This window comes from Stegostoma tigrinum, chromosome 18 (genome assembly GCF_030684315.1).
Source record: "Stegostoma tigrinum isolate sSteTig4 chromosome 18, sSteTig4.hap1, whole genome shotgun sequence".
Lineage (NCBI taxonomy): Eukaryota > Metazoa > Chordata > Chondrichthyes > Orectolobiformes > Stegostomatidae > Stegostoma > Stegostoma tigrinum.
In genome coordinates this window covers 2,118,674-2,141,274 of record NC_081371.1, presented here as the reverse complement: position 1 = coordinate 2,141,274, position 22,601 = coordinate 2,118,674, and the positions used below count along the sequence as shown (strand labels likewise).

Here is a 22,601-nt window from a genome sequence, read left to right as displayed (position 1 = left end):
ATTCCTAAGATACTGTACCTAGGTATCTTTGAGCCTCAGATTGCACCAACTTTGTCAACTTTTCACTGCACTCATGTGAGTAAATGTGACAATAAAGTTAATTCTAATTCTGGAAAAGAGTCAACATCTTAGAGAGTCAATGAGGTAAAGGTAAGAAGATTGCTTACCAGAGTGAATCCCGACAGGTTCCTAGAGGGCTGTAGCCCACGATGACAATGCCATGGGAGTCACAAAACTCCTTGAACTTGGGCTGGGTAAAATATGGGTGACATTCGATCTGAGCAGAAGGAAAACAAAAAGTGAAAGTTGCTGTCATTTTGACCAGTGTACAGCAAAGGACAATCATAGATTGATAAAGAGGGGAAAAATGAAATGTCAGAGTCAATGAGTCATTGAGTCATAGTGATCTACAGCACAGTAAAAGCCCATTGTGTAACACCAATCACAAACAACAACCTAACTAGCCCAATCTATTTTCCAGGACGTGGCCCAGAACCTTGTATGCTTTGTGCCAGTGTACATTTAAATACTTCTTAAATGAGGGGAAAACAAGAAAAAAAAGATTGTCAGAGCATCCATAAATATACAAACGTGGAGGACAGGAATGAATATCAATGTGGGCTTGTTAAAGAAAGGGCAGAAATATTTAACACATGTATTTGCCCAGAATAGATTTCTCAGAATTGAGATAAGTGCCAGTGAACCATAAATAAGCAAACGTAACATGACTACAGAAGGCAGCAAACAGGGAGCTACCATCCCGTTTTAGTCTGGCATTAATCACTGAGAAAACCCATGAAAAAAGGAGCAGCAACAGGGCACTTAGAAAATCAGAGTATGATCAAGCAGGGGCCTACTTTACAAATGAATGATTTTTTTGAGGGATGTAACTGCTAGTGGAACCAGTGCATTCTGATTTTCAAAAGACATGTGGCAAAGTGCTATGTGAAAGGTTGAGGAAAATATTTAAGGATAGAATGAGGATTTGTTAAAGAGCAGAAAACAAGATTATTTGCCAACTGGTTGCTTGTTTCTGATCAGTGTGATATGGCCAATACAGGAACTTATCTACTTTTTAAACCAATATTACTGAGACAATACATCCACATTTTGCTGAAACTTTAAGATGGGTAAATACATGGGTTAAATGAAAGAAAGTTGGTAGATGGAGTGTAATCCTGGCAAGTGTGAGTGTATGAATTTTGCTCAGAATAGAAATGCAAAATGTTTTAAATGATAAACCTCTAAATATTGTACTTAGATAGATTTGGCAACCTCCTGCAAGTTAACACACATACAGAAAGTAATCAAAGAGACAAATGATACAGTATAAAATCAAAGCCTGAGTTCTGAAGAAGGGTAACTGGACCCAAAATGTTAACTTTGTTTTCTCTCCACAGATGCTGCCAGAACTACTGAGTTTCTCCGGCAATTTCTGTTTGTGTTTCAGATTTCCAGCAGCCACAGTTCTTAGTTTTATTTTAATTGAGGCCTTGCAGCAGTTGTCCAGGTGTTTGGAGGGACCACCGTCAAATATTGTGTACAGTCTTGCTCCATTGCTGCGGAAGGATTATGCTTACCTGAGAGATTGTGCAGAAAAGGGTTAGAACATTGATATCTAGAATGAGAGTATTATCTATTAATAAGAGTTGAAGTGTGATGGGTTTGTACCCTAGAGAAGTATGTGAACAATCTGACTAAAGCATAAATAATTTAAGGGGGCATCAAATGACAGATGTTTAGAGACTGTCCCCTGATTAGAGAGTCTGCAACAAGGAGACTCAGTCTTAGAATAAAGGGTGGGCTGTTTTGATTCAAAATAGAGAGAAGTTGGGAATTGTTTAATTCTAAGGCAGTCAAAAGATGTGGAACAAAATATAGAATGGAGGGTCAGCCAAGAGTTTACTAGTGATGGAGGAGGCTTGAGGCTCCATATGGCCCAATGCAGTTGGTCATTAATGTGAGACAGAGTTTATTTTGAGGATGCAGTTTAGTGGGGGGATATGGGATTCAGGGAAATAAAGGATATAATGAGCAGGATGGAGATTTGGATCAGCCTCAGCTTCAGCAGTGCTCTGAAAGGTTTTACCTATTGGACTATAATCTGGTGTTGTACGACTTCTGACGTTGTCCATTGCAGTTCAACATTGGCACTTTCACAACAGCGTTACTCAGTAAGAAAGCTGTGAAGGTATCTTGGTGAGAAATTTTACAATACATTTGGGTGAGGATTATGATCTTGAGTGAGATGTCAGAGGTTTGATGAAAGACAGATACACAAAGGAGGAGAAGGTGTTACAGACTGAGGGCTACAGACCAAGGTGTGATTAGCAATAACATCCACTCAATTGTCTGAACGAGGTGAGTGGTAGAACATAATATCAGGTCGAAGAGAGCTCCCTCAGGTTTCACCATATCAGCTTAAATAAATCAGATTGAAACACTAAACCATTAAATGTTGGAACAAACAGTACCTGGTTTACTGCTGGCTTGTACTTCAGACCGGGTTTGTTCAGGATCAGCTCCAACTGCCTGCGATTAAAATTGGACACCCCAATTGATTTGACCAAACCAGCATCTTTCAGTGCTTCCAGGGCCTAGCAAGTAAAGATCCTGATACAGTAACAAAGCATTGCAGATTCCATCACTTAAAAATTGACTGAAAAGTTCAGTTTGTTTCTCGATACACATGCAGCAGGTCTGCTGAGTAGTTCTAGTATTTTTTGTTTTCTGAATAAAAATTGTTTTCACTTTCAATTTTGCATTGGCGTCAGCTGCAATATTTTAGCTTGGGTCTGAATCTTGTGAAAATTATTTTATTTAGTTACATACCAAGTCATTCATTGTGTGAAGATCCATATAGGCTAACCATTTCCATATGATGGAGTTTTCTATCTGCACACTTTGTATTAATCATACGGCTAAACAGGATGTACAAAAACTTACAGGAGACTGCAGTCCAGTGTGTAAGACATCTCCCAGATAGCTGGGATCACATTTAGAGTTTCCTGTCTGGGTATCACATTTCTTGTGTCAAAGGATCTGACATTGGTCTTCACTGCAAGTGGAATCATATTCAATCAGACTCATTAATAACCCATTAATTTTTCTTTCATTCCTATTTTCTGTGAAACCTTTTGCAGCAGGTTAGTACTCAAAGTTGATGTGGCAGCTACAGGAGCTGTGTGCAGAATGGCGGCTCCTACTGCTGGCCAGAGGCGGTGGTGGACACGGCTCCTCATGGCGACTGGAAGTGGTAGCTGCAGAAGCAGCAGGGACATCCTCCTGCTGTTGGGGCTGGTGATGACAGTAGCAGCAGGAGTGGCAAAGCACCTCCAGTGCTCTGAGGCAATGGCAGCAGTGGACATTTCAAGATGGCAGCGGTGGCAAGGTGACACCTCGGAGGAGGGAAGCTGGAGTAGGACACTTGGCAAGATGGTGACGGCAACATGGTCTGGCAGCAGAGCCAGGGACTTCTAGTTGTAATACCCAGAGTGGGGACTCCTGGCGTTGGTAAGTTGGCAGCTGCAGTGATGGCAGCAAGATATGCTTGGAGCCAGAACTCCTGATGTTATCAGGGCAGCAGCTGAGCTGGGGACTCCTGGTTGCAGGGTGATTGTAGATTCAGCACAGGACCTAGCATTGGCAGCGGCAGTGAAATGAGCCTTCTGGTAAAGAGATGGCACCTATAGATTGGCAATTCCTACATTGGTAGGGCTGGCGCGGGTGGCGGTGAGGTGGTAGAGAAAGGGTGATAGTGCAGGTGTTGTTGGTGAGTCAACTCGGGGCTCATGACTCTCTTTCAGTTGGATCGTTCATCCTTTTTATTCTTAATCTATTCAAAATGGCACTGGATTGTGGCAACTGTTGAAGCTTTTCTCTGTATTTTACTGTATTATTCACTCCAGCGAATGCAAGTGACAATAAGTAATCATTCTTTTATTATTTAGCTTTAACTCATCTCCAACACATTCTGTGCCTCAGGACCCCATCGCAAACACACAAGGATGCATGATAACAACGTTTTCTAACTAACCTGTTCAGAGATATTATTACTCATCCCTGAACAGGTGGGACTTGAATCAGTCTCCTGGTCCAGAGGCAAGAATATATTCTATCATTTATCATTTATTTCCATCAGCTGCTCAATGTTAGATTTTGCAATTAATTCCAAATAATCATGAGGAATTGATCTAACCAATTTGATTGTCAATTTGGATAAATACTGTCTAATCACATGCCTTAGCAGGGAATTCCCATTCCCTGTGACCCTACAAAATCATCCTCTTCCTCAGATTTGGTTTCATCATCTGCCATGTTAGGGATCGTCCCTTTTTTGCTTTGGGCAGTTCATTGCATAATGGTACTTTAAAAGACGGACATGCTAAAGGTGCTTTCACCCTTTGCTGTATATAGTCCTTCCATTACATTTACCTGAGTGTTGAATATTGGGACTATTTTGAAATCTGACAAGCAGTGAGTCTTCTGAATGTCCCATGTGGTCAATGAAGACAGCGCAATTTCTGACTAACAATTGGAAGGGATTGACTAATGATATGGTCTGAACATAAATATGAATCTTCCATGAATAAATTTTAAAGGATTTCACCAAAGAAGAACAAACAGATACTGCACACATTATTGAGGAATGAAATTAATTGTTCAGAGTTGCTCTGATTTGAAGTGGAACATTGAAAGGTCTCTGAGAAAATCATTTTATGACATGTATTGGATGTTTTAATTGAATTATACCTGACATGAATACAAGAAGAAGCTCTCAGTTATTGCATTGAACCTTATTGGCTGAGACATATAGCAGATTGTCTATAAATTCACAAATGCATCAGCTAGGCTGTGACTCTTGTCTGAGGCTGTTGTTTTGCTGCTGACCAGTTTCTGAGTCCTCAGCAAGAAGCAGTTTGTATTGCTTGGAGGGTGAATAAACTCAGGACGCTCCCAGCTTACCTCCCAGGTAGCACACAGATCAGTTGGATGGTACAAATGCTTCCCACTTTCATCACGGGGATAAAACACATCTCCCGGCTGCAATGGGCAAATGCAAAGAGTTATAAGCAATGAACAACAACAGCAATTTGCATTTATATAGCATCTCTGACATAAATGCATCATATACTTTATGGAGATGTTATGAAACTAAATATTACAGTGAGCAATACGAAGGAGATATTAAGACAGGTAATTAAAAGCTTGCCCAGAGATGTTTGCTTAAAGATGTAATTAGATCGCTGGGCAATGCTGGAGAATGAACTGTTGCAGAGAGGAGTCTGCAGAGATCTGTGTCAATCAGGTGGAACAAAGCTAATGAGGTCCAAGTTCAACAGTGCCTGAAAAACAAACCAAAATGATCGGGCCCCTCAGCATACAGCCTTAGGAGAGGAGCCTGAGGACCAAAGTCCCCTTTGGAATAATTCCTTTGAACCTCAGGCACTCGTAGGGTATGTCAATGGACCAGGGACTTTGTAAAAAGTTAACTTGTCCATGGGCAAGTGCTGAGAGGGAGCGCAATGGGAGGTGAGTGAGAAGAGATGAGCAGTAGCCCACAGAATTAATGTGGAGACAGGAACATCAGTCCTTATCACATTGAGACAAGTAGTTGACTTCTCCATTGTACAGTTCTAATTTTGAGACAGATCCTGTGGTGACAGGATTTTGGCAGATTAATGTGACCCAGCTTTTTACTTATTACCTTCCTAATGGATCCAGTCAAATCAAGAACTACTATTGTGTCTTCCTCTGGCGTACATCTTCAATAGGACAAACTGTGCCTGGGAAAGGGACAGCCATAATTTGATAAAATACTCCAAACTTCAACAGTTACTGTAGAAAACTCTGGCTTCTGCGCTCATTTAGCATGTATTTCTTTTCCTGATCAAAATCTGTAGATCCCCCTTCATTTCTGGTGCAGGGATCATTAAGTGCAACTGTACAGCTCCTATATTTGAAGGGCCAACTGGTGCTCAGTATCTAGACTGACCGGTGAAGTATGAAGATTTGGATGAGATGGTGTAGTACAGAGAGTGTCTGAGAAACTGGACAGCAATAAGAGGCAGCATGGTCAAGGGGAATGTAAGAAATTAGATTGGGAATCAAGAAGAAAAGCGGTGAAAGAACAGCCCCAAGAAGGGCATTGACTCACCTTAAAGGCCAGAGGAAGCTCAATGATGTACAGGTCGATGTAATCAAACTTTAACAATTTGAGGGATTTCTCCAGGCTGGGTTGTACCAGTTCCGGTGGGTGAAAGGTGTTCCACAGCTGAAATTGTGAAGTGACTCTGTCAAACTGAAGCAGCACTGTCATATTCTGCAGCGCAGTAGCCTGTGACAATCTGTTTTTCAAGACTTCACAACTTTCTCTATAACTGCAACTATATTCACAGTTCAAATCGTGGATCGCAAACAGCTTGGTATCTGTGCCAACACAGGTTGTGCCAGGTCAAGGAGGCAGGAGTGAGAGGAAGAGTTGGACATGGGATGAGGCCGGGTTGGGGAGATTTTAAAACTGGTGAATTTAGGCCATTGGGCTGAAGCCCTCCAAGGCAGAATACGAGGTGTTGTTCTTCCAGTTTGCGGTTGGTGTCATTGTGACACTGGAGGAGGCCCAGGATGGACATGTCACCCAGCAAGTGGGAGGAGGAGTTAAAATGGTTGGCGACTAGATGGTGTTGTGATTTGTCAGGTACAGAGCACAGATGCACCACAAAACAGTCTCCAAGTCTACGTTTGTAGAGGAGGCCACATCAGGAGCAGCGGATACAGTAGACCAAGTTGACAGATGTCCAGTGAACTGCTGTCTAGTATGAAAGTTTGGCTTTGAGCCTTGAGTGGTAGTAAGGGGAGAGGTGTAGGGGCAGGTGTAGCACTTCCTGCGGTTGCAGGGAAAGGTGCCAAGTATAGTGGGGTTAGTGGAGAGTGTGGAGCAGATGAGGGAGTTGTGGAGACAGCAGTCACTATGAAAAGCAGATGTGGGTGGGGAGGGAAATATCTCTTTGGTTGTGGGTTTAGATTGTAAGTGGCAGAAGTAGCAGAGAATGATACACTGGATGTGGAGGTTGGTGGGGTGATATGTGAGGACTAGGGGGATTCTGTCTTTATTTTTGTTGGGAGGAGAGGGTGTGAGAGAAGAAGTGTGGGGAATGCAAGAGATGTGGCTGAGGGCATTTTTCATCACCAGAGGGGCAAGTTGTAGTCCTTGAAATAGGAGGACATTTGGGATGTTCGGGAGTGGAACACCCCATCTTGGGAGCAGACGTGGCAGAGATGGAGGAGTTGGGAGTAGGGGTTCGCATTCTTGCAGGAGGGTGGGTGAGAGGAGGTTTAGACCGGGTAGCTGTGGGATTCGGTTTACTTGAAATAGACATCACTTTCGAGGTGATCACCAGGGATGATGCTGGAGAGGCCCAAGCAGGAAAGAAAGGTATCAGAGATTGTCCAGGTGAATTTGAGGTTGGGGCAAAAGGTGCTAGTAAGGTTGATGAACTGTACAAGCTCCTTATGGGACCATGAGGCACTGCTGATACAGTCATTGATGTCGTGGAGGAAGAGGTGGGAGATTGAGGAGCTTGAACAGCTACAATCCCAACCCACAATCAGAGAAATTTCCCTCCCCATCCCATCTGCCTTTTGTAGGGACTGCTCTCTCGGCAACTCCCTCATTCATTCCACACTCCCCACTAGCCCCACTACCCCCCCAACCTGGCACCTTTCCCTGCAACCGCAGGAAGTACTACACCTGCTCCTACACCTCCCCCCCACCTCCATTCAAGGCTGAAAACAAACCTTTCATTCTGGACAGGGATTCACCTGTACATTTGTCAACTTGTTCTAATGTATCCGCTGCTCCCGATATGACCTCCTCGACATCAGTGAGACTAAGTGTAGACTTGGAGACCACTTTGTAGTTCATCTGTGCTCTGTACGTGACAAACGACAACACCTTCCCGTCAACCATTTTAACTCCCCCCACTCTCCCTGGGTGACGTGTCCCTCCTGGGACTCCTCCGGTGTCACGATGACACCACCCACAAACTGGAGGAGCAACACCTTATATTTCCCCTCAGGAGCCTACAGTCCGATGGCCTAAATATGGAATCGACCAGTTTTAATATCTCCCCCACCCCAGCCTCATTCCATGTCCAACCCTTGCTCTCATCCCGCCTCCTTGACCTGACACAATCTGTCCCTTCTTGCCCCGCTATCTGACCCCAACCCATCCCACTGACAAATTCCCACCACTCCCTACCTGCACTCACCTATCGCCATCCCACCTACCTTCCCCAGACCCACCCCTCCTATTTCCCAGCTCCCTTCCCCCTCCCCATTTGTGAAGAAGGGTCCCAAGTCAGAACGTCAACTTTCCTGCTCCTCTGATGTTGCCTGGCCTGCTGTGTTGCCTCTGACTCCAGCATCTGCAGTTCTTACTATCTACGGTTATCTGTGCAGTGGTTCTGTGTGAATGCGTGTGTGTGCGTGTGTGTTTGTGTGTGTGTCTGTGTGTGTCTGTGCTGCGCGCGTGTCATTGTTTTATTATGTTAACAGTATGTGCATATATGGCCTTGTGAGTTTGCATGTGAGTTATACATTTGCATGTAATTGTGTATGCTGACTATGTGATTACAGGTAAGTGCGTGAGCCAACTGAGATTAAGATCAAACTCCCGGTGATCACTTATAGTAGAACAGCTGAGTAATGCTCAATATCTGGAGGCCAATGTCAAAATGCAGAATGTATGAAACAAAAGCAAATGGAGGTCAGCAGCTCCAGGGGTGGGGAAGAGTATGATAGGCAGAGAGGGAGAGGGAGCAGATGAATTTACCTTGCCACAGTAATAGAGGTCCTCTCGTGTCACGGTACCATCAGCGATCTTTTCCTGAATGGCCCTTCCGATTTCATCTTCGTTACCGTAAACCAAGGCTCCATCGATGTGTCGGTATCCAACATCAATCGCTATTTTTATCGCATCATAACACGCATCTTTGGCAGTCTGTTGGAAAACGGAATGTGACAGCGCTCAGATCACAATTGAAACACTGTTCTAACATACAAAGTATTATCACATTTTCAATCAGTTTTATAGCCCAAACCTTCCGAGAGCAGCGGAAGCGGAAGCACTGTCAGATTGCTGCTGTCATAACTAATTTTTACCCTGCAACGTTCTTCGCTTACTTGTGGTGGAAACTTTGGAAATGTGCAGTGTCCCTTTAATCGAGCAGAATCCCTACAAGGCAGCGCAGTCAGCCGAAACAAGTTATACTCCCTCTTTCACAGCAGTATCTATCTGCCTCTGGCATGTTTATTCATTAGAAAGCTGCTGGATCCAGGTCGTTAGAGATGCTGGGAACTGCAGATGCTGGAGAATTCAAGATAACAAAGTGTGAGGCTGGATGAACACAGCAGGCCAAGCAGCATCTTAGGAGCACAAAAGCTGACGTTTCGGGCCTAGACCCTTCATGAGAGAGGGGGACGGGGTGAGGGAACTGGAATAAATAGGGAGAGAGGGGGAGGCGGACCGAAGATGGAGAGAAAAGAAGATAGGTGGAGAGAGTATAGGTGGGGAGGTAGGGAGGGGATAGGTCAGTCCGGGGAGGATGGACAGGTCAAGGGGGTGGGATGAGGTTAGTAGGTAGGGGCTAGTAGGTAGGAAATGGAGGTACAGCTTGAGGTGGGAGGAGGGGATAGGTGAGAGGAAGAACAGGTTAGAGAGGCCGGGACGAGCTGGGCTGGTTTTGGGATGCAGTGGGAGAAGGGGAAAGTTTGAAGCTTGTGAAATCCACATTGATACCATTGGGCTGCAGGATTTCCAAGTGGACTAGGATTTGCTGTTCCTGCAACCTTCGGGTGGCATCATTGTGGCACTGCAGGAGGCCCATGATGGACATGTCGTCTGAGGAATGGAAGGGGGAGTTGAAATGGTTTGCCACTGGGAGGTGCAATTGTTTGTTGCGAACCAAGCGGAGGTGTTCTGCAAAGCGGTCCCCAAGTCTCCGCTTGGTTTTCCCAATGTAGAGGAGGCCACAACGGGTAAAGCAGATGCAGTATACCACATTGGCAGATGTGCAGGTGAACATCTGCTTGATGTGGAAAGTCTTCTTGGGGCCTGGGATGGGGGTGAGGAAGGAGCTGTGGGGGCAGGTGTAGCACTTCCTGCGGTTTCAGGGGAAAGTGCCGGGTGTGGTGGGGTTGGCGCGGAGTGTGGAGCGGACAAGGGAGTCACGGTGACAGTGGTCCCTCCGGAAAGCAGACAAGGGTGGGGATGAAAAAATGTCTTTGGTGGTGGGGTCACATTTTAGATGGCTGAAGTGTTGGAGGATGATGTATTGTATCTGGAGGTTGGTGGGGTGATATGTGAGGATGAGGGGGATTCTCTTTTGGCGGTTATTGTGGGGATGGGTTGTGAGGGATGAGTTGCAAGAAATGCGGGAGACATGGTTGAGGGCATTCTCGACCACTCCGGAGCGGGGGCAGGGGGGGATGTTGTGGTCCTTGAGGAACGAGGACATCTGGGATGTACAGGAGTGGAATGCCTCATTCTGGGAGCAGATGCGGCAGAGGCGAAGGAATTGGCAATAGGGGATGGAATTTTTGCAGGAAGGTGGGTGGGAGGAGGTGTATTCCAGGTAGCTGCGGGAGTCGATGGGCTTGAAATGGACATCGGTTTGTAGGTGGTTGCCTGAGATGGAGACAGAAAGGTCCAGGAAGGTAAGAGATGTGTTGGAGATGGTCCAGGTGAAGTTGAGGTTGGGGTGGAAGGTGTTGGTGAAATGGAGGAACTGTTCGAGCTCCTCTTGGGAGCATGAGGCCACGCTGATACAGTCATCAATGTAGTGGAGGAAGAGGTAGGGTGTGGGGCAATAGGCGACCGCTTTGTAGAACACCTACGCTTGGTTCGCAGTAAACAACTGCACCTCCTAGTCGCGAACCATTCCAACTCCCCTCCCATTCCTTAGATGACATGTCCATCCTGGGCCTCCTGCAGTGCCATAATGATGTCACCCGAAGGTTGCAGGAACAGCAACTCATATTCTGCTTGGGAACCTTGCAGTCCAATGGTATCAATGTGGACTTCACTAACTTCAAAATCTCCCCTTCCCCCAGTGCATCCCAAAACCAGCCCAGCTCGTCCCAGCCTGCCCAACCTATTCTTCCTCTCACCTATCCCCTGCTCCCACCACCAGCTGCACCTCTATTTCCTACCTACTAACTTCAGACCACCCCCTTGACCTGGCTGTCCTCCCTGGACTGACCTATCCCCTCCCTACCTCCCCACCTATAATCTCCTCTCCACCTATCTTCTCCTCTATCCATCTTCGGTCCGCCTCCCCCTCTCTCCCTATTTATTTCAGAATCCTCTCCCCTCCCCCTTTTCTGATGAAGGGAGTAGGCCCGAAACGTCAGCTTTTGTGCTCCTAAGATGCTGCTTGGCCCGCTGTGTTCATCCTGCTCCACACTTTGTTATCTTGGATCCAGGTCGTTAGATATATTCAAGAGGGAGCGAAATGTGGCCCTTCTGGCTGAATGGATCAAGGGGTAAGGGGAGAAAGCAAAATGAGATACTGAGATTGCATGATCATATTGAATGGTGGTGCAGGCTCGAAGGGCTGAATGACCTACTCCTGCACCTATTTTCTATGTTTCTGCTGACACACTGAGCAACTGTGGGTCATTCAACTGCTTTTCAGGATGTGAACGAATGCACAAATTCGTGACGTGGAGGCGCCGGTCTTGATCTGGGGTGGACAAGGTCAGAAGTGACATGACACCAGGTTGCAGTCCACCAGATAACACAGTGTGGAGCTGGAGGAACACAGCTGGCCAGTCACCATCAAAGAAGCTGGAAATCTGACATCTCGGATCGGGACCTTTCTGAAACTCTTCTTTCTCTCTGAAGATGGGTCCCGACCCGAAACGTCACTTTCCTGCTCCCCTGATGCTGCCTGACCTGCTGTGTTCCTCTAGCTCCACCATCGGCAGTTCTTACTATCTCTGAGCGAGTTAGAGCCCAACAGGTTTATTTGTAATCACAAGGGCTCGGAAGGTTGCTCCTTCGTCAGGTGAAGAATAAGATCAGTGGGTAACTTTTGTGTCAAAGTGTTTTCAAACATCTCTCCTGAACAGTCTGAGCCTAAATCCCAGACTATGCTTCCAAGTTCATTATATTTAGACTGCACAGATATATGAATCAAAACAAGAGGAGGAGCCGAGGCCAGACGTTAGAAGTGGCGTGCTCAGATAGAAAGAGTTTTGAGGAAGTGTCACCACACCAGAAATGCTAACTCTGACTTCTCTTCACAGATTCGAATGCCACCACAGCAGATGGTGGAATTTGAATTCAATAAATAAAGTCTGGAATTAAGAATCCACTGATCACCATGAGTTCTTTACCGATTGTCAGAAAAAACACAATCTGGTTCACGAGTGCCCTTCAGGAAAGGAAATCTGCTATCCTCACTTGGTCTGACCTACATGTGACTCCAGACCCACAGCAATGTGGTTGACTCTCAATTGCCCTCTGAAATGGCCTCACAAGCCATTCGGTTGTACCAATTGCTACAAAGTCTCAAAGAAATTAAACTGGACAGATGATCTGGCATTGACCTCGGCACCGGAAAAGACAACGGCTGAAACAGCCCTGTCGACCCTGCAAAGTCCTCCTCATTAACATCAGGGGGTTAGTGCCAAAATTGGGAGAGTTGTCTCACAGACTTGTCAAGCAACAGCCCGACCTAGTCATACTCACGGAATCATACCTTACAGACAATGTCCCAGACACTACCATCACCATCCCTGTGTATGTCCTGTCCCACCAGCAGAGGGGTGCCGCACAGTGACATACAGTCAGGAGGGAGTTGCTGCAGGAGTCCTCAACATTGACTCCAGACCCCATGAAGTCTTATGGCTTCAAGTTAAACATGGGTAAGGAGACCTCCTGCTGATTACCACGTACCCTCCTCCCTCGGCTGATGCATCAATCCTCCTCCATATTGAACAACACTTGGAGGAAGCACTGAGGATGGGAAGGACACAAAATATCCTCTGGGTGGGGGATTTCAATGTCCATCGCCAAGAGTGACTCGGCAGCATCGCTACAGATTGAGCTGGCCGGGTCCTAAAGGACACAGCTGCTAGACTGGGTCTGCGGCAGGTGGTGAGGGAACCAACAAGCTTGACCTCATCCTCACTAATCTGCCAGCTGCAGTTGCATCTGTCCATGACAGTATGGGTATGAGTCTGCACAGTCCTTGTGGAGACAAAGTCCCACCCTCACACTGAGAACAACCTTCATCGTGTTGTGTGGCACCATCACCGTGCTAAATGGGACAGACTTTGCACAGATCTTGCAACTCAAGACTGGGCATCCATGAGGTGCTGTGGGTCATTAACAGCAGCAGAATTGTACTCCAGCACAATCTGTCACCTCATGGCCTGGCATATCCATTGCATAACCTTTACCATCAAGCCAGGGGATCAACACTAATTCAATGGAGAGTGCCGGAAGGTATGCCAGGAGCAGCACCAGGCATCTCTGAAGATGAGGTGTCAAGCTGGTGAAGACACTAAACAGGACTACTTGCACACCAAACAGTGAAAGCAGCAAGTGATAGATGGAGCTAAGCTATCCCACAACCAATGGATCAGATCTAAGGTCTTCAGTCCTGCCACATCCAGTCGTGAATGGTAGTGGACAATTAAACAACTTACTGGAGGAGAATAAATATATCCATCCTCAATGATGGAGGAGCCCAGCACATCTTTTGCACTTTTAAAGCTGAAGCATTTTCAGCAATCTTCAGCCAGAAGGGCCGAGTGGATCATCCATCCTGGCATCCTCCAATCATCCCCAGCATTACAGATACCAGTCTTCAGCAAATTTGATTCACTCCACATGATATTAAGAAGTGATTGGAAACACTGGATACTGCAAAGGCTATGGGCCTGACAACATTCCGGCAATAATACTGAAGACTTATGCTCCAGAACTTGCCACTCCCCTAGCCAAACTGGTCCAGCATAGTTACAACATTGGTATCTAACCGAAAATATGGAAAATTGCCCAAGTACCTTCTGTATACAAAAACCAGACACACTCAACCCGGCCAATTGCCGCTCCATCGGTCTACTCTCGGCCATCATTAAAGCAATGGAAGGTGTCACCAACCGGTGCCATCAAGCAGCACCTGCTCAGCAATAACCTGCTCAGTGACACCCAGTTTGGGTTCTGCCAGGGCCACTCAGCTTCTTACCTCATTGCAGCCTTGGTTCAAACATGGACAAAAGAGCTGAATTCCAGAGGTGAGGTGAGAGTGATAGCCCTTGATTTCAAGGCTGCATTCAACTGAGTTGGGCATTAAGTAGAACCAGGAAAACTGGAATCAGTGGCTATCGGGGGCAAATGCTCCAGTGGTTGGAGTCATACCTGACACACGGGAAGATGATTATGGTCATTGGAGATCAATCATCTCAGCACCAGGACATCTCTGCAAGAGTTCCTCAGGGCAGTGTACTAGGCACAATCATCTTCAGTTTTTTCCTCAATGACCTTCCCTCTATCATAAGGTCAGAAGTGGGGATGCTTGCCAATGATTACACAATGTTCCACACCATTTGTGACTCCTCAGAGACTGAAGCAGTCCATGGTGAAATGCAAAAAGATCTGGACAACATCCAGGTTTGGGCTGACAAGTGGCAAGTAACATTTATGCTACACAAATGCCAGGGCTATGACGATCGCCAACAAGAGAAAATCTAACCACCGTCCTTTGACATTCAACGGTGTTACCATCATTGAATCCCACACTGTCAACATCCTGGGGGTTACCATTGACCAGAGATTCAACTGGACTCACCACGTTAACACAGTGGCTACAAGAGCTTGCCAAAAGCTAGGAATACTGCGGCGACTAACTCACTTCCTGACTTGTCAAAGTCTGTCCACCATTTACAAGGCACAAGTCCGGAGTGTGATGGAATACTTGCCACTTGCCTGGATGGGTGCAGCCCCAACAACACTCAAGAATCTTGACGCCATCCAGGACAAAGCAGCCCGTTTGACTGGCGCCACATTCTAAAGCATCCACTCCCTCCACCACCGACACTCAGGAGCAGCAGTGTGTACTGTCTACAAGCTGCACTGCAGAAATTCACCAAAGATCCTCAGAGACCACCTTCCAAACCCATGACCACTTCCATCTTGAAGGACAAGGGCATCAGACACATGGGAAAGCCACCACTCCCCGTTCCCACCCCAAGACCCTCACCATTCTGACTCGGAAATATATCGCCAATTCCTTCCTTGTCGCTGGGTCAAAACCCTGCAATTTCCTCCCTAATAGCATTGTGGGTCAACCCACTGCAGGAGGACTGCAGCAGTTTAAGGATGCAGCCCACCACCACCTTCTCAAGGGCAACTAGGGATGGGCAAGAAATGCTAGGCACAGCCAGCGACGTTTTCATCCCAAAAACGAATAGAAAAAAAGATGCTGCCCCACATGCTGCGTTTTTCCAGCAACTTCTGTTTTTGTTACATTTTTCTGTGTAAATCTCAAGCTAGGGAGATTTCCATTGTCACAATCCAGGCTGACAACAATTCTGCTCTGTTCTGACATGACACCTTGATAGGCTGCTAGAAGCTGCTATCTAACAGGTTTACCCACTGCCTGTGTTTGAGGCTGTAATTGCCACTAGACAGAAACCCTTGTGCAGTGACGAGTGGAGAGAAACTGGAGCCAGCATTTCGAGTGCAGTGACCCTTCTTCAGAACTCGAAACTAGATCGGAAAATTTGGGTCTGATTTCTCTCCGCAGATGCTGCCAGACCTACTGAGGCTTTCCAGCGATTTCTGTTTCTGAATTCCTGTATCCTCAGTTCTTTCGGGTTTGTTTCGTTTTGTAGTTACGTGTTTTATTCAAACGGAACATTCGAGCAGCCAGCCAGGATTCCTTTTGAAGAAAACTGTGTTTCACTTCTGGCATGAATGAATGCTTATTAATCCACAAATCGCCACTTTCGTCGATTTGCATAAATTTAATTTCTGATCGAATTGTTCCATGATCAGACCAGTCAGAGGCTTGTCAGTGAGCACTTTTTTTGGCCAGCAATATTCAAGCGGACCGCTTTGCAGAACACCTCTGCTCAGTTCGCAATAAACAACTGCACCTCCCAGTCGCAAACCATTTCCACTCCCCCTCCCATTCTTTAGATGACATGTCCATCATGGGCCTCCTGCAGTGTCACGATGATGCCACCCGAAGGTTGCAGGAACAGCAACTCATATTCCGCTTGGGAACGCTGCAGCCCAATGGTATCAATGTGGACTTCACCAGCTTCAAAATTTCCCCTTCCCCCACCGCATCCCAAAACCAGCCCAGTTCGTCCCCTCCCCCCACTGCACCACACAACCAGCCCAGCTCTTCGCCCCACCCACTGCATCCCAAAACCAGTCCAGCCTGTCTCTGCCTCCCTAACCGGTTCTTCCTCTCACCCATCCCTTCCTCCCACCTCAAGCCGCACCCCCATCTCCTACCTACTAACCTCATCCCACCTCCTTAACCTGTCTGTCTTCCCTGGACTGACCTATCCCCTCCCTACCTCCTCACCTATACTCTCCTCTCCACCTATCTTCTTTTCTCTCCATCTTCGGTCCGCCTCCCCCTCTCACCCTATTTATTCCAGAACCCTCACCCCATCCCCTTCTCTGATGAAGGGTCTAGGCCCGAAACGTCAGCTTTTGTGCTCCTGAGATGCTGCTTGGCCTGCTGTGTTCATCCAGCCTCACATTTCGTTATCTCGGATTCTCCAGCATCTGCAGTTCCCAGTATCACTGTATGTGTGTGTCTGTGTTTGTATGCCTGTCTGAGAGTCTGTGTCTGTGTGTGTGCACGCGTGTGTGGAGGGGCACAATGAAACCTCATTGCTGGTCTTTGGCAGCACACCTTCTGCTTTTTATTGATATCTGCCGGACAGTTGTTACCCACAAAGAGCATTCTCCTGCTTCCTATTTGCATCCTTGCCAAACCAGAGAGTGAAAATCCAGCCATTGGGAGTAATTTGTCCCAAGACAAGTTGAGTGAGCTAGAAAATTGTCTGCCTCTACATCTATCTGCGCAGTCAAAATGCAAATAGTTTACTTCCAACCTCCCACCCCACACACCAGGCCTTGTTATCACATAGCCTGCTATTGTCTTTCTCTCTCTTTGGGCTCTATCCCATCCTTCACTCCCTACCCCACCCACATCCCTATTTTCTGCATATAAACTGACATTTTCCCAGCCACCATCAGTTCTGAGGAAGGGTCGCCGGACCCGAAACGTTAACTCTGTTTTCTCCTTCACAGATGCTGTCAGACCTGCCGAGCTTTTCCAGCAACTTTGTTTTTGTTCTTGATTTACAGCATCTGCAGTTCTTTTGATTCTTAAGCAGTTTACTCTGTCTTGTGCTAAACTACAACCAGCAGATAATGAATGGAGCAATGTCCAACCTTTCGAGATCGAGCGCAGTAAGAAGCCAAAGGAGACGGATTGAAAGTAGAAGACAAACTCACTATTCTGGGTGTAGAGTATGTTCCCAGCCCAATGATCGGAATGCTGTTTCCATCATTTAAAGGGATTCGATGATTTTGTGTTGTTAGGTCCATTTCTGTTCCTGGTTCCGACCAAATAACCAACTATGTTTTGTTAGCAAGCATACGATACAGAAAAGGAGGGTCTAACTTTTAACGCTGGATAAACGCACCACTGTTAACTCTTTGCCTTCCTCATTCATCTTGTAGCTTTTACACATTTATTCTCCAGTGTTTCTTTTTCCAAAATGAAATAATTATTAACTGAAATTAATTGGTGCCACGTTGCCACATGGCTGCAGAGGAAGTAAGAAACCCCAAGTGTGAACAACTCATCTTGATGGTGACACTAGTGGATGCAGCTCATTCACCGACAGCGCAATGGGCAAACCCGTCCACACATAACAGTCCTCATGTTGCTGTGAAGACAAGATAGTCTCCACTTAGGCCATTCACCACCTTAAACGCAAAGATTCATAGAAATGAGCTTATTTCCTCAATGGGATTTCAATGTCATGGGTACACTGATTGAAAGTGGGCGAATTGCTGCAGACACAGAATAGGAGAAAAAAAGAGACGGCGAAAGAGATAATGAAGAGACAGGGATGGTGGAGAGCGAGATGTTGGAGAGAGAGACGGATGGTGAAGAGAGAGGGGGATGGTGGAGAAAGTGGGATAATGGAGAGAAATACAGTGGACAGAGTTTGAAACTCTGACAGAGTTGCAGAATGCAATGACAGAGAGAGATTGCCGACGGTAGGATAACAAAAAGGGTATCTCCATACTACAGGACAGCAGGTAGCAGGATAACAGAGACAGGCATTTAGAAAGAGTGACTTTCCGGAGAGAGGGTTATCCTTAGAGATCGATTTTTACAGAGAGTGCGATTTTTCAGAAATAAGGAAGCCATTGAGAGAGATTTTGCAGAGAGTTACTTTGCAATGTTTACATTTTGCTTTTTTGAAAACAACAAGTTGACTTTTGTAATTCAGCAGTTTATGTCTTGGACGTTAATCTTAGTTAAACATCAGTAAGTGGGTAACGTTCTGCAACTAAAGATAGTTTTGTGTTCAGCAAACAGCCTGTGTGGAACAACAGAAAAATTGTCACAAGGTTCACTACAAACTATACAGGAAGACTCTTTAGCAAGGCGCTGTAAGATCCAATAGGAATGTAAACATTCATTGTGACCAACGATTACTTCCTGCAAGTATAAATGAGGACAATCAAAAGAACTTGTTCGAAAAAAAACACTATATATAATACGAGCAGGAGTAGACTATTTGGCTCATCAAGCCTGATTTACTGTTTGGCAATGTCAAGTTTTGTTTAACTGTGGCCTTGACTGCACATTCCTGCCTGGCTCCCACAACTCTTGAGTCTCCTGTTCATCAAACATTAGCTTAATTCAGCACTGAATAAGTTCAATAACCCAGATTTCACTACTCTCTGTGGCACAGAATTCTGACGACCGAGTCTATTCAGGCTCTTCCCTATAGCTCAAACCATCCAACCCTGCCAACATGCTTTTAATTCTTTTATGAACCCTTTCAAGTTTCACAACATGGTTCCCCACAATAGGCTATTGTACAAAATCCGGAAGGATGGAATTGTTGGAGATATAGCAGTTTGGATTGGAATTGGCTTGCTGAAAGAAGACAGAGGGTGGTAGTTGATTGGAAATGTTCATCCTGGAGACTAGTTACTAGTGGTGTACCGTAAGGGTCGGTGTTGGGTCCACTGCTGTTTGTCATTTTTATAAATGACCTGGATGAGGGCATAGAAGGATGGGTTAGTAAATTTGCAGATGACACTGAGGTCGGTGGAGTTGTGGATAGTGACAAAGGATGCTGTAGGTTGCAGAGAGACATGGATAAGCTGCAGAGCTGGGCTGAGAGGTGGCAAATGGAGTTTAATGCAGACAAGTGTGAGGTGATGCACTTTGGTCGGAGTAACCGGAAGGCAAAGTACAGGGCTAATGGTAAGATTCTTAGCAGTGCAGATGAGCAGAGAGATCTCGGTGTCCATGTACACAGATCCTTGAAAGTTACCACCCAGGTTGACAGGGCTGTTAAGAAGGCATACAGTGTTTTAGCTTTTATTAATAGAGGGATCGAGTTCCGGAACCAAGAGGTTATGGTGAAGCTGTACAAAACTCTGGTTCGGCCGCACTTGGAGTATTGTGTACAGTTCTAGTCACCGCATTATAAGAAGGATGTGGAAGCTTTGGAAAGGGTGCAGAGGAGATTTACTAGGATGTTGCCTGGTGTGGAGGGAAGGTCTTACGAGGAGAGGCTGAGGGACTTGGGGTTGTTTCCATTAGAGAGAAGAAGGTTGAGAGGTGACTTAATTGAGACATATAAAATAATCAGAGGGTTAGATTGGGTGGATGGGGAGAGCCTTTTTCCTCGGATGGTGACGGCGAGCACGAGGGGGCATAGCTTTAAATTGATGGGTGAAAGATATAGGACAGATGTCAGAGGTAGTTTCTTTACTCAGAGAGTAGGAAGGGAATGGAATGCTTTGCCTGCAACGGTAGTAGATTCGCCAACTTTAGGTACATTTAAGTCGACATTGGACAAGCATATGGACGTACATGGAATAGTGTAGGTTAGATGGGCTTGAAATTGGTATGACAGGTCGGCACAACATCAAGGACCGAAGGGCCTGTACTGTGCTGTAATGTTCTATGTTAACATTCTTCCTATAGCAGGAAGACCAGAATCGCAAACCGTTTTCCGTAAGTGGCCCAACCAATATCCTGTACAGCCATCTTGTCTCCATGTGAAAGAGATTGCTTATCAGATGGGCATTGCTATAATAATATGTTTGAGTGTTAGTCTGACTTCTCTTTTGCACCTTGGCAGCCTGTTCAACTTCAGTTAGAAACTGGGCAGTGACCTTGGACAGACAACTTAAGAGCTGAGACAAAACCAGAAATTGCTGGAGAAACTCAGCAGCATCTGTGGAGAGACAGCAGTTTTCAAGTCTAGTGACATTTCTTCAAAAATGAGAGTTGACATATCTGACCCATCTCCCATTCTACTGACCTCACTCCTTCTCCTTGCTCCCACATTATTCTGAAGCAGGGTCTAGGCCCAAAACATCAAACTTTCCTGATCCCACGATGCTGCTTGGCCTGCTGCGTTCATCCAGCTCTACACCTTGTTATCACAGATAAGAAGCTGCTCAGTTATCACTTCCCATCCCACTAGCCTCTGCATTCCAAAGAATCATCAGCCATCATTTCTACTAGCTCCAGCAGGTTGCTGCCACCAGGTACATATTTGCCTTCCCTACATTGTCAGCCTTCCGCAGGGCCCATTTCCTCCAGAACACCCTGGTCTAGGACACCACTCCTTCTCCACTCCCAACAACTATTCACACCTTCCCATGCAATCACAGAAGGTGCAACTCCTGCCCATTTACGTCTTCCCTCCTCACTATCCAAGACCCCAGACACACCTTCCAGGCGAAGCAGTGATTTATGTGCACCTCACTCAATCAAGTTTATTGCATTCGCTGCTCACAATGTGGGGAAGAGAAAAGACAGACAAGGTGAACACTTTGTGATACACCTATATCCTGTCCATAAACATGACTGAGCTTCCAGTTGCCTGCCAATTCAACACGCCACTACTTTCCCTGGTCAACAGTTGTCAAGGCTGCTGCAGTGCCCCTGCCAAGCTGAGCTAATTTAGAATAACAGCATCTCATTTTCAACATGAGGGCTGCTCAGTTTTCAGGACTGAATAGAGTTCACTTTAGAGCCTGAACACGACCTTCCATATTCTTTACCCATCCCCACCCCCTGTCATCACATTTCTTGGCCTTTTGTCTCTTGACATGTCCTTTGCTCAGGATATTGTTCCTGCTGAATCAAGTCATCAGTCCATTCTGGAGGATACTTAATCCTTTTGAAATTCTTTCACAGTGGAGGTCTTCCAGGCCGAATCAGGCAAGTGCCTTAAAACATCAACCTAAGGACCTTCAATCTGATGAATTTCCTTCAGAGTAGATGGCTGCTCAAATGAAGCATGGGTTACCTGTATGTTGTATCTTGATTTTATTAGCCACGTTATTTCCACACGGAAGTCCAAACAAATTGCATTTACCAGTTTCCCTTCATCAGCTCTGCCTAATATATTCTCAAGAAACTCAGGCAAATTCGTCAAACATTAATTTTAAGGGAACTTCGACCAAATCAAGAACAAAAACAAAGTTGCTCTGAAAGCTCAGCAGGTCAAGCAGCATCCATTCTGAGGAAGGGTCACAAGACCCAAAACATTAACTCTGTTTTTTTCTTCACAGATGCTGACAGGCCTGCTGAGCTTTTCCAGCAACTTTTGTTTTTGCTCCTGATTTACAGCATTTGCAGTTCTTTCAGTTTTTTTAAAAAAGATAGACCAAATCAAGAATGAGGGGTCAGATTTTGGCTGTATGATAGTCTGTTATACCTCAGGCATGATCCATTTCAATCATGTTGCAAAGGTGGTCTTCTTGACATCCACATGAATGCTCTAAAATGAGTACAGTCAGGGTGGGAAAGCAAGAAAAGAGCAGAGAATGTTCTGGATATGGAACGGGAGAACAGAAATAGAAAAAGATGACAATACAAGATGACACAGTTTATTGACCATTAAATAAAAACTCTTGCCATAGAAATTTCTAACAATGCTTATATTTTGTTGATCTTTATGTCAAAATATTTTCTCCAGGGTATTTAAGATTTGCTCTTGACATATCCACTTAGGAACGTTGCATCAGTGAGAGGCACCATCACCTGCAGATCTCATTAATATTCCTCATGAAATGGATATTTAGGGTGATCAATAAGCCTAGGATGGAACAGAAAAAAAATGTAAGCTTAAAATGGGTCATACATCATTTGTCACTGGGGGATGGGGAGGAGGCAAGGGGTCCATAGTGAGACCAGCGCAGAAGGAGATCTTCACCCGCCACCACCCCTACCCAAAACTGAAGCTCGTGGAAAGGTTGGCAGAGTATGCCTGGTGATGTCCCCAACTAC

The 22,601-nt window shown here is 45.8% G+C and overlaps 2 protein-coding genes across 4 annotated transcripts in view; both read right to left on the bottom strand.

Moving 5' to 3' along the window:
• Positions 1–17,714, bottom strand: part of LOC125460758 (aldo-keto reductase family 1 member D1-like) — a 29,332-nt gene extending 11,618 nt beyond the window's left edge. Inside the window, exons 1-6 of the mRNA XM_059652266.1 lie at positions 17,555–17,714; positions 8,834–9,001; positions 6,158–6,274; positions 4,966–5,043; positions 2,475–2,597; positions 168–277 (exon numbers count right to left, since the gene is read on the bottom strand). Coding sequence (XP_059508249.1) covers positions 168–277; positions 2,475–2,597; positions 4,966–5,043; positions 6,158–6,274; positions 8,834–9,001; positions 17,555–17,647 — 689 coding nt within the window. The 5' untranslated portion in view covers positions 17,648–17,714. The remainder of the gene's footprint in view (positions 1–167; positions 278–2,474; positions 2,598–4,965; positions 5,044–6,157; positions 6,275–8,833; positions 9,002–17,554) is intronic.
• Positions 17,715–22,187: 4,473 nt separating this feature from the next.
• Positions 22,188–22,601, bottom strand: part of LOC125460759 (prostaglandin F synthase 2-like) — a 36,474-nt gene continuing 36,060 nt past the window's right edge. For all 3 annotated transcript variants that reach the window (XM_059652264.1, XM_059652265.1, XM_059652263.1), the window contains one exon: positions 22,188–22,410. In XM_059652264.1, the coding sequence (XP_059508247.1) occupies positions 22,368–22,410 (43 nt within the window). In that variant the 3' untranslated portion in view covers positions 22,188–22,367. The remainder of the gene's footprint in view (positions 22,411–22,601) is intronic.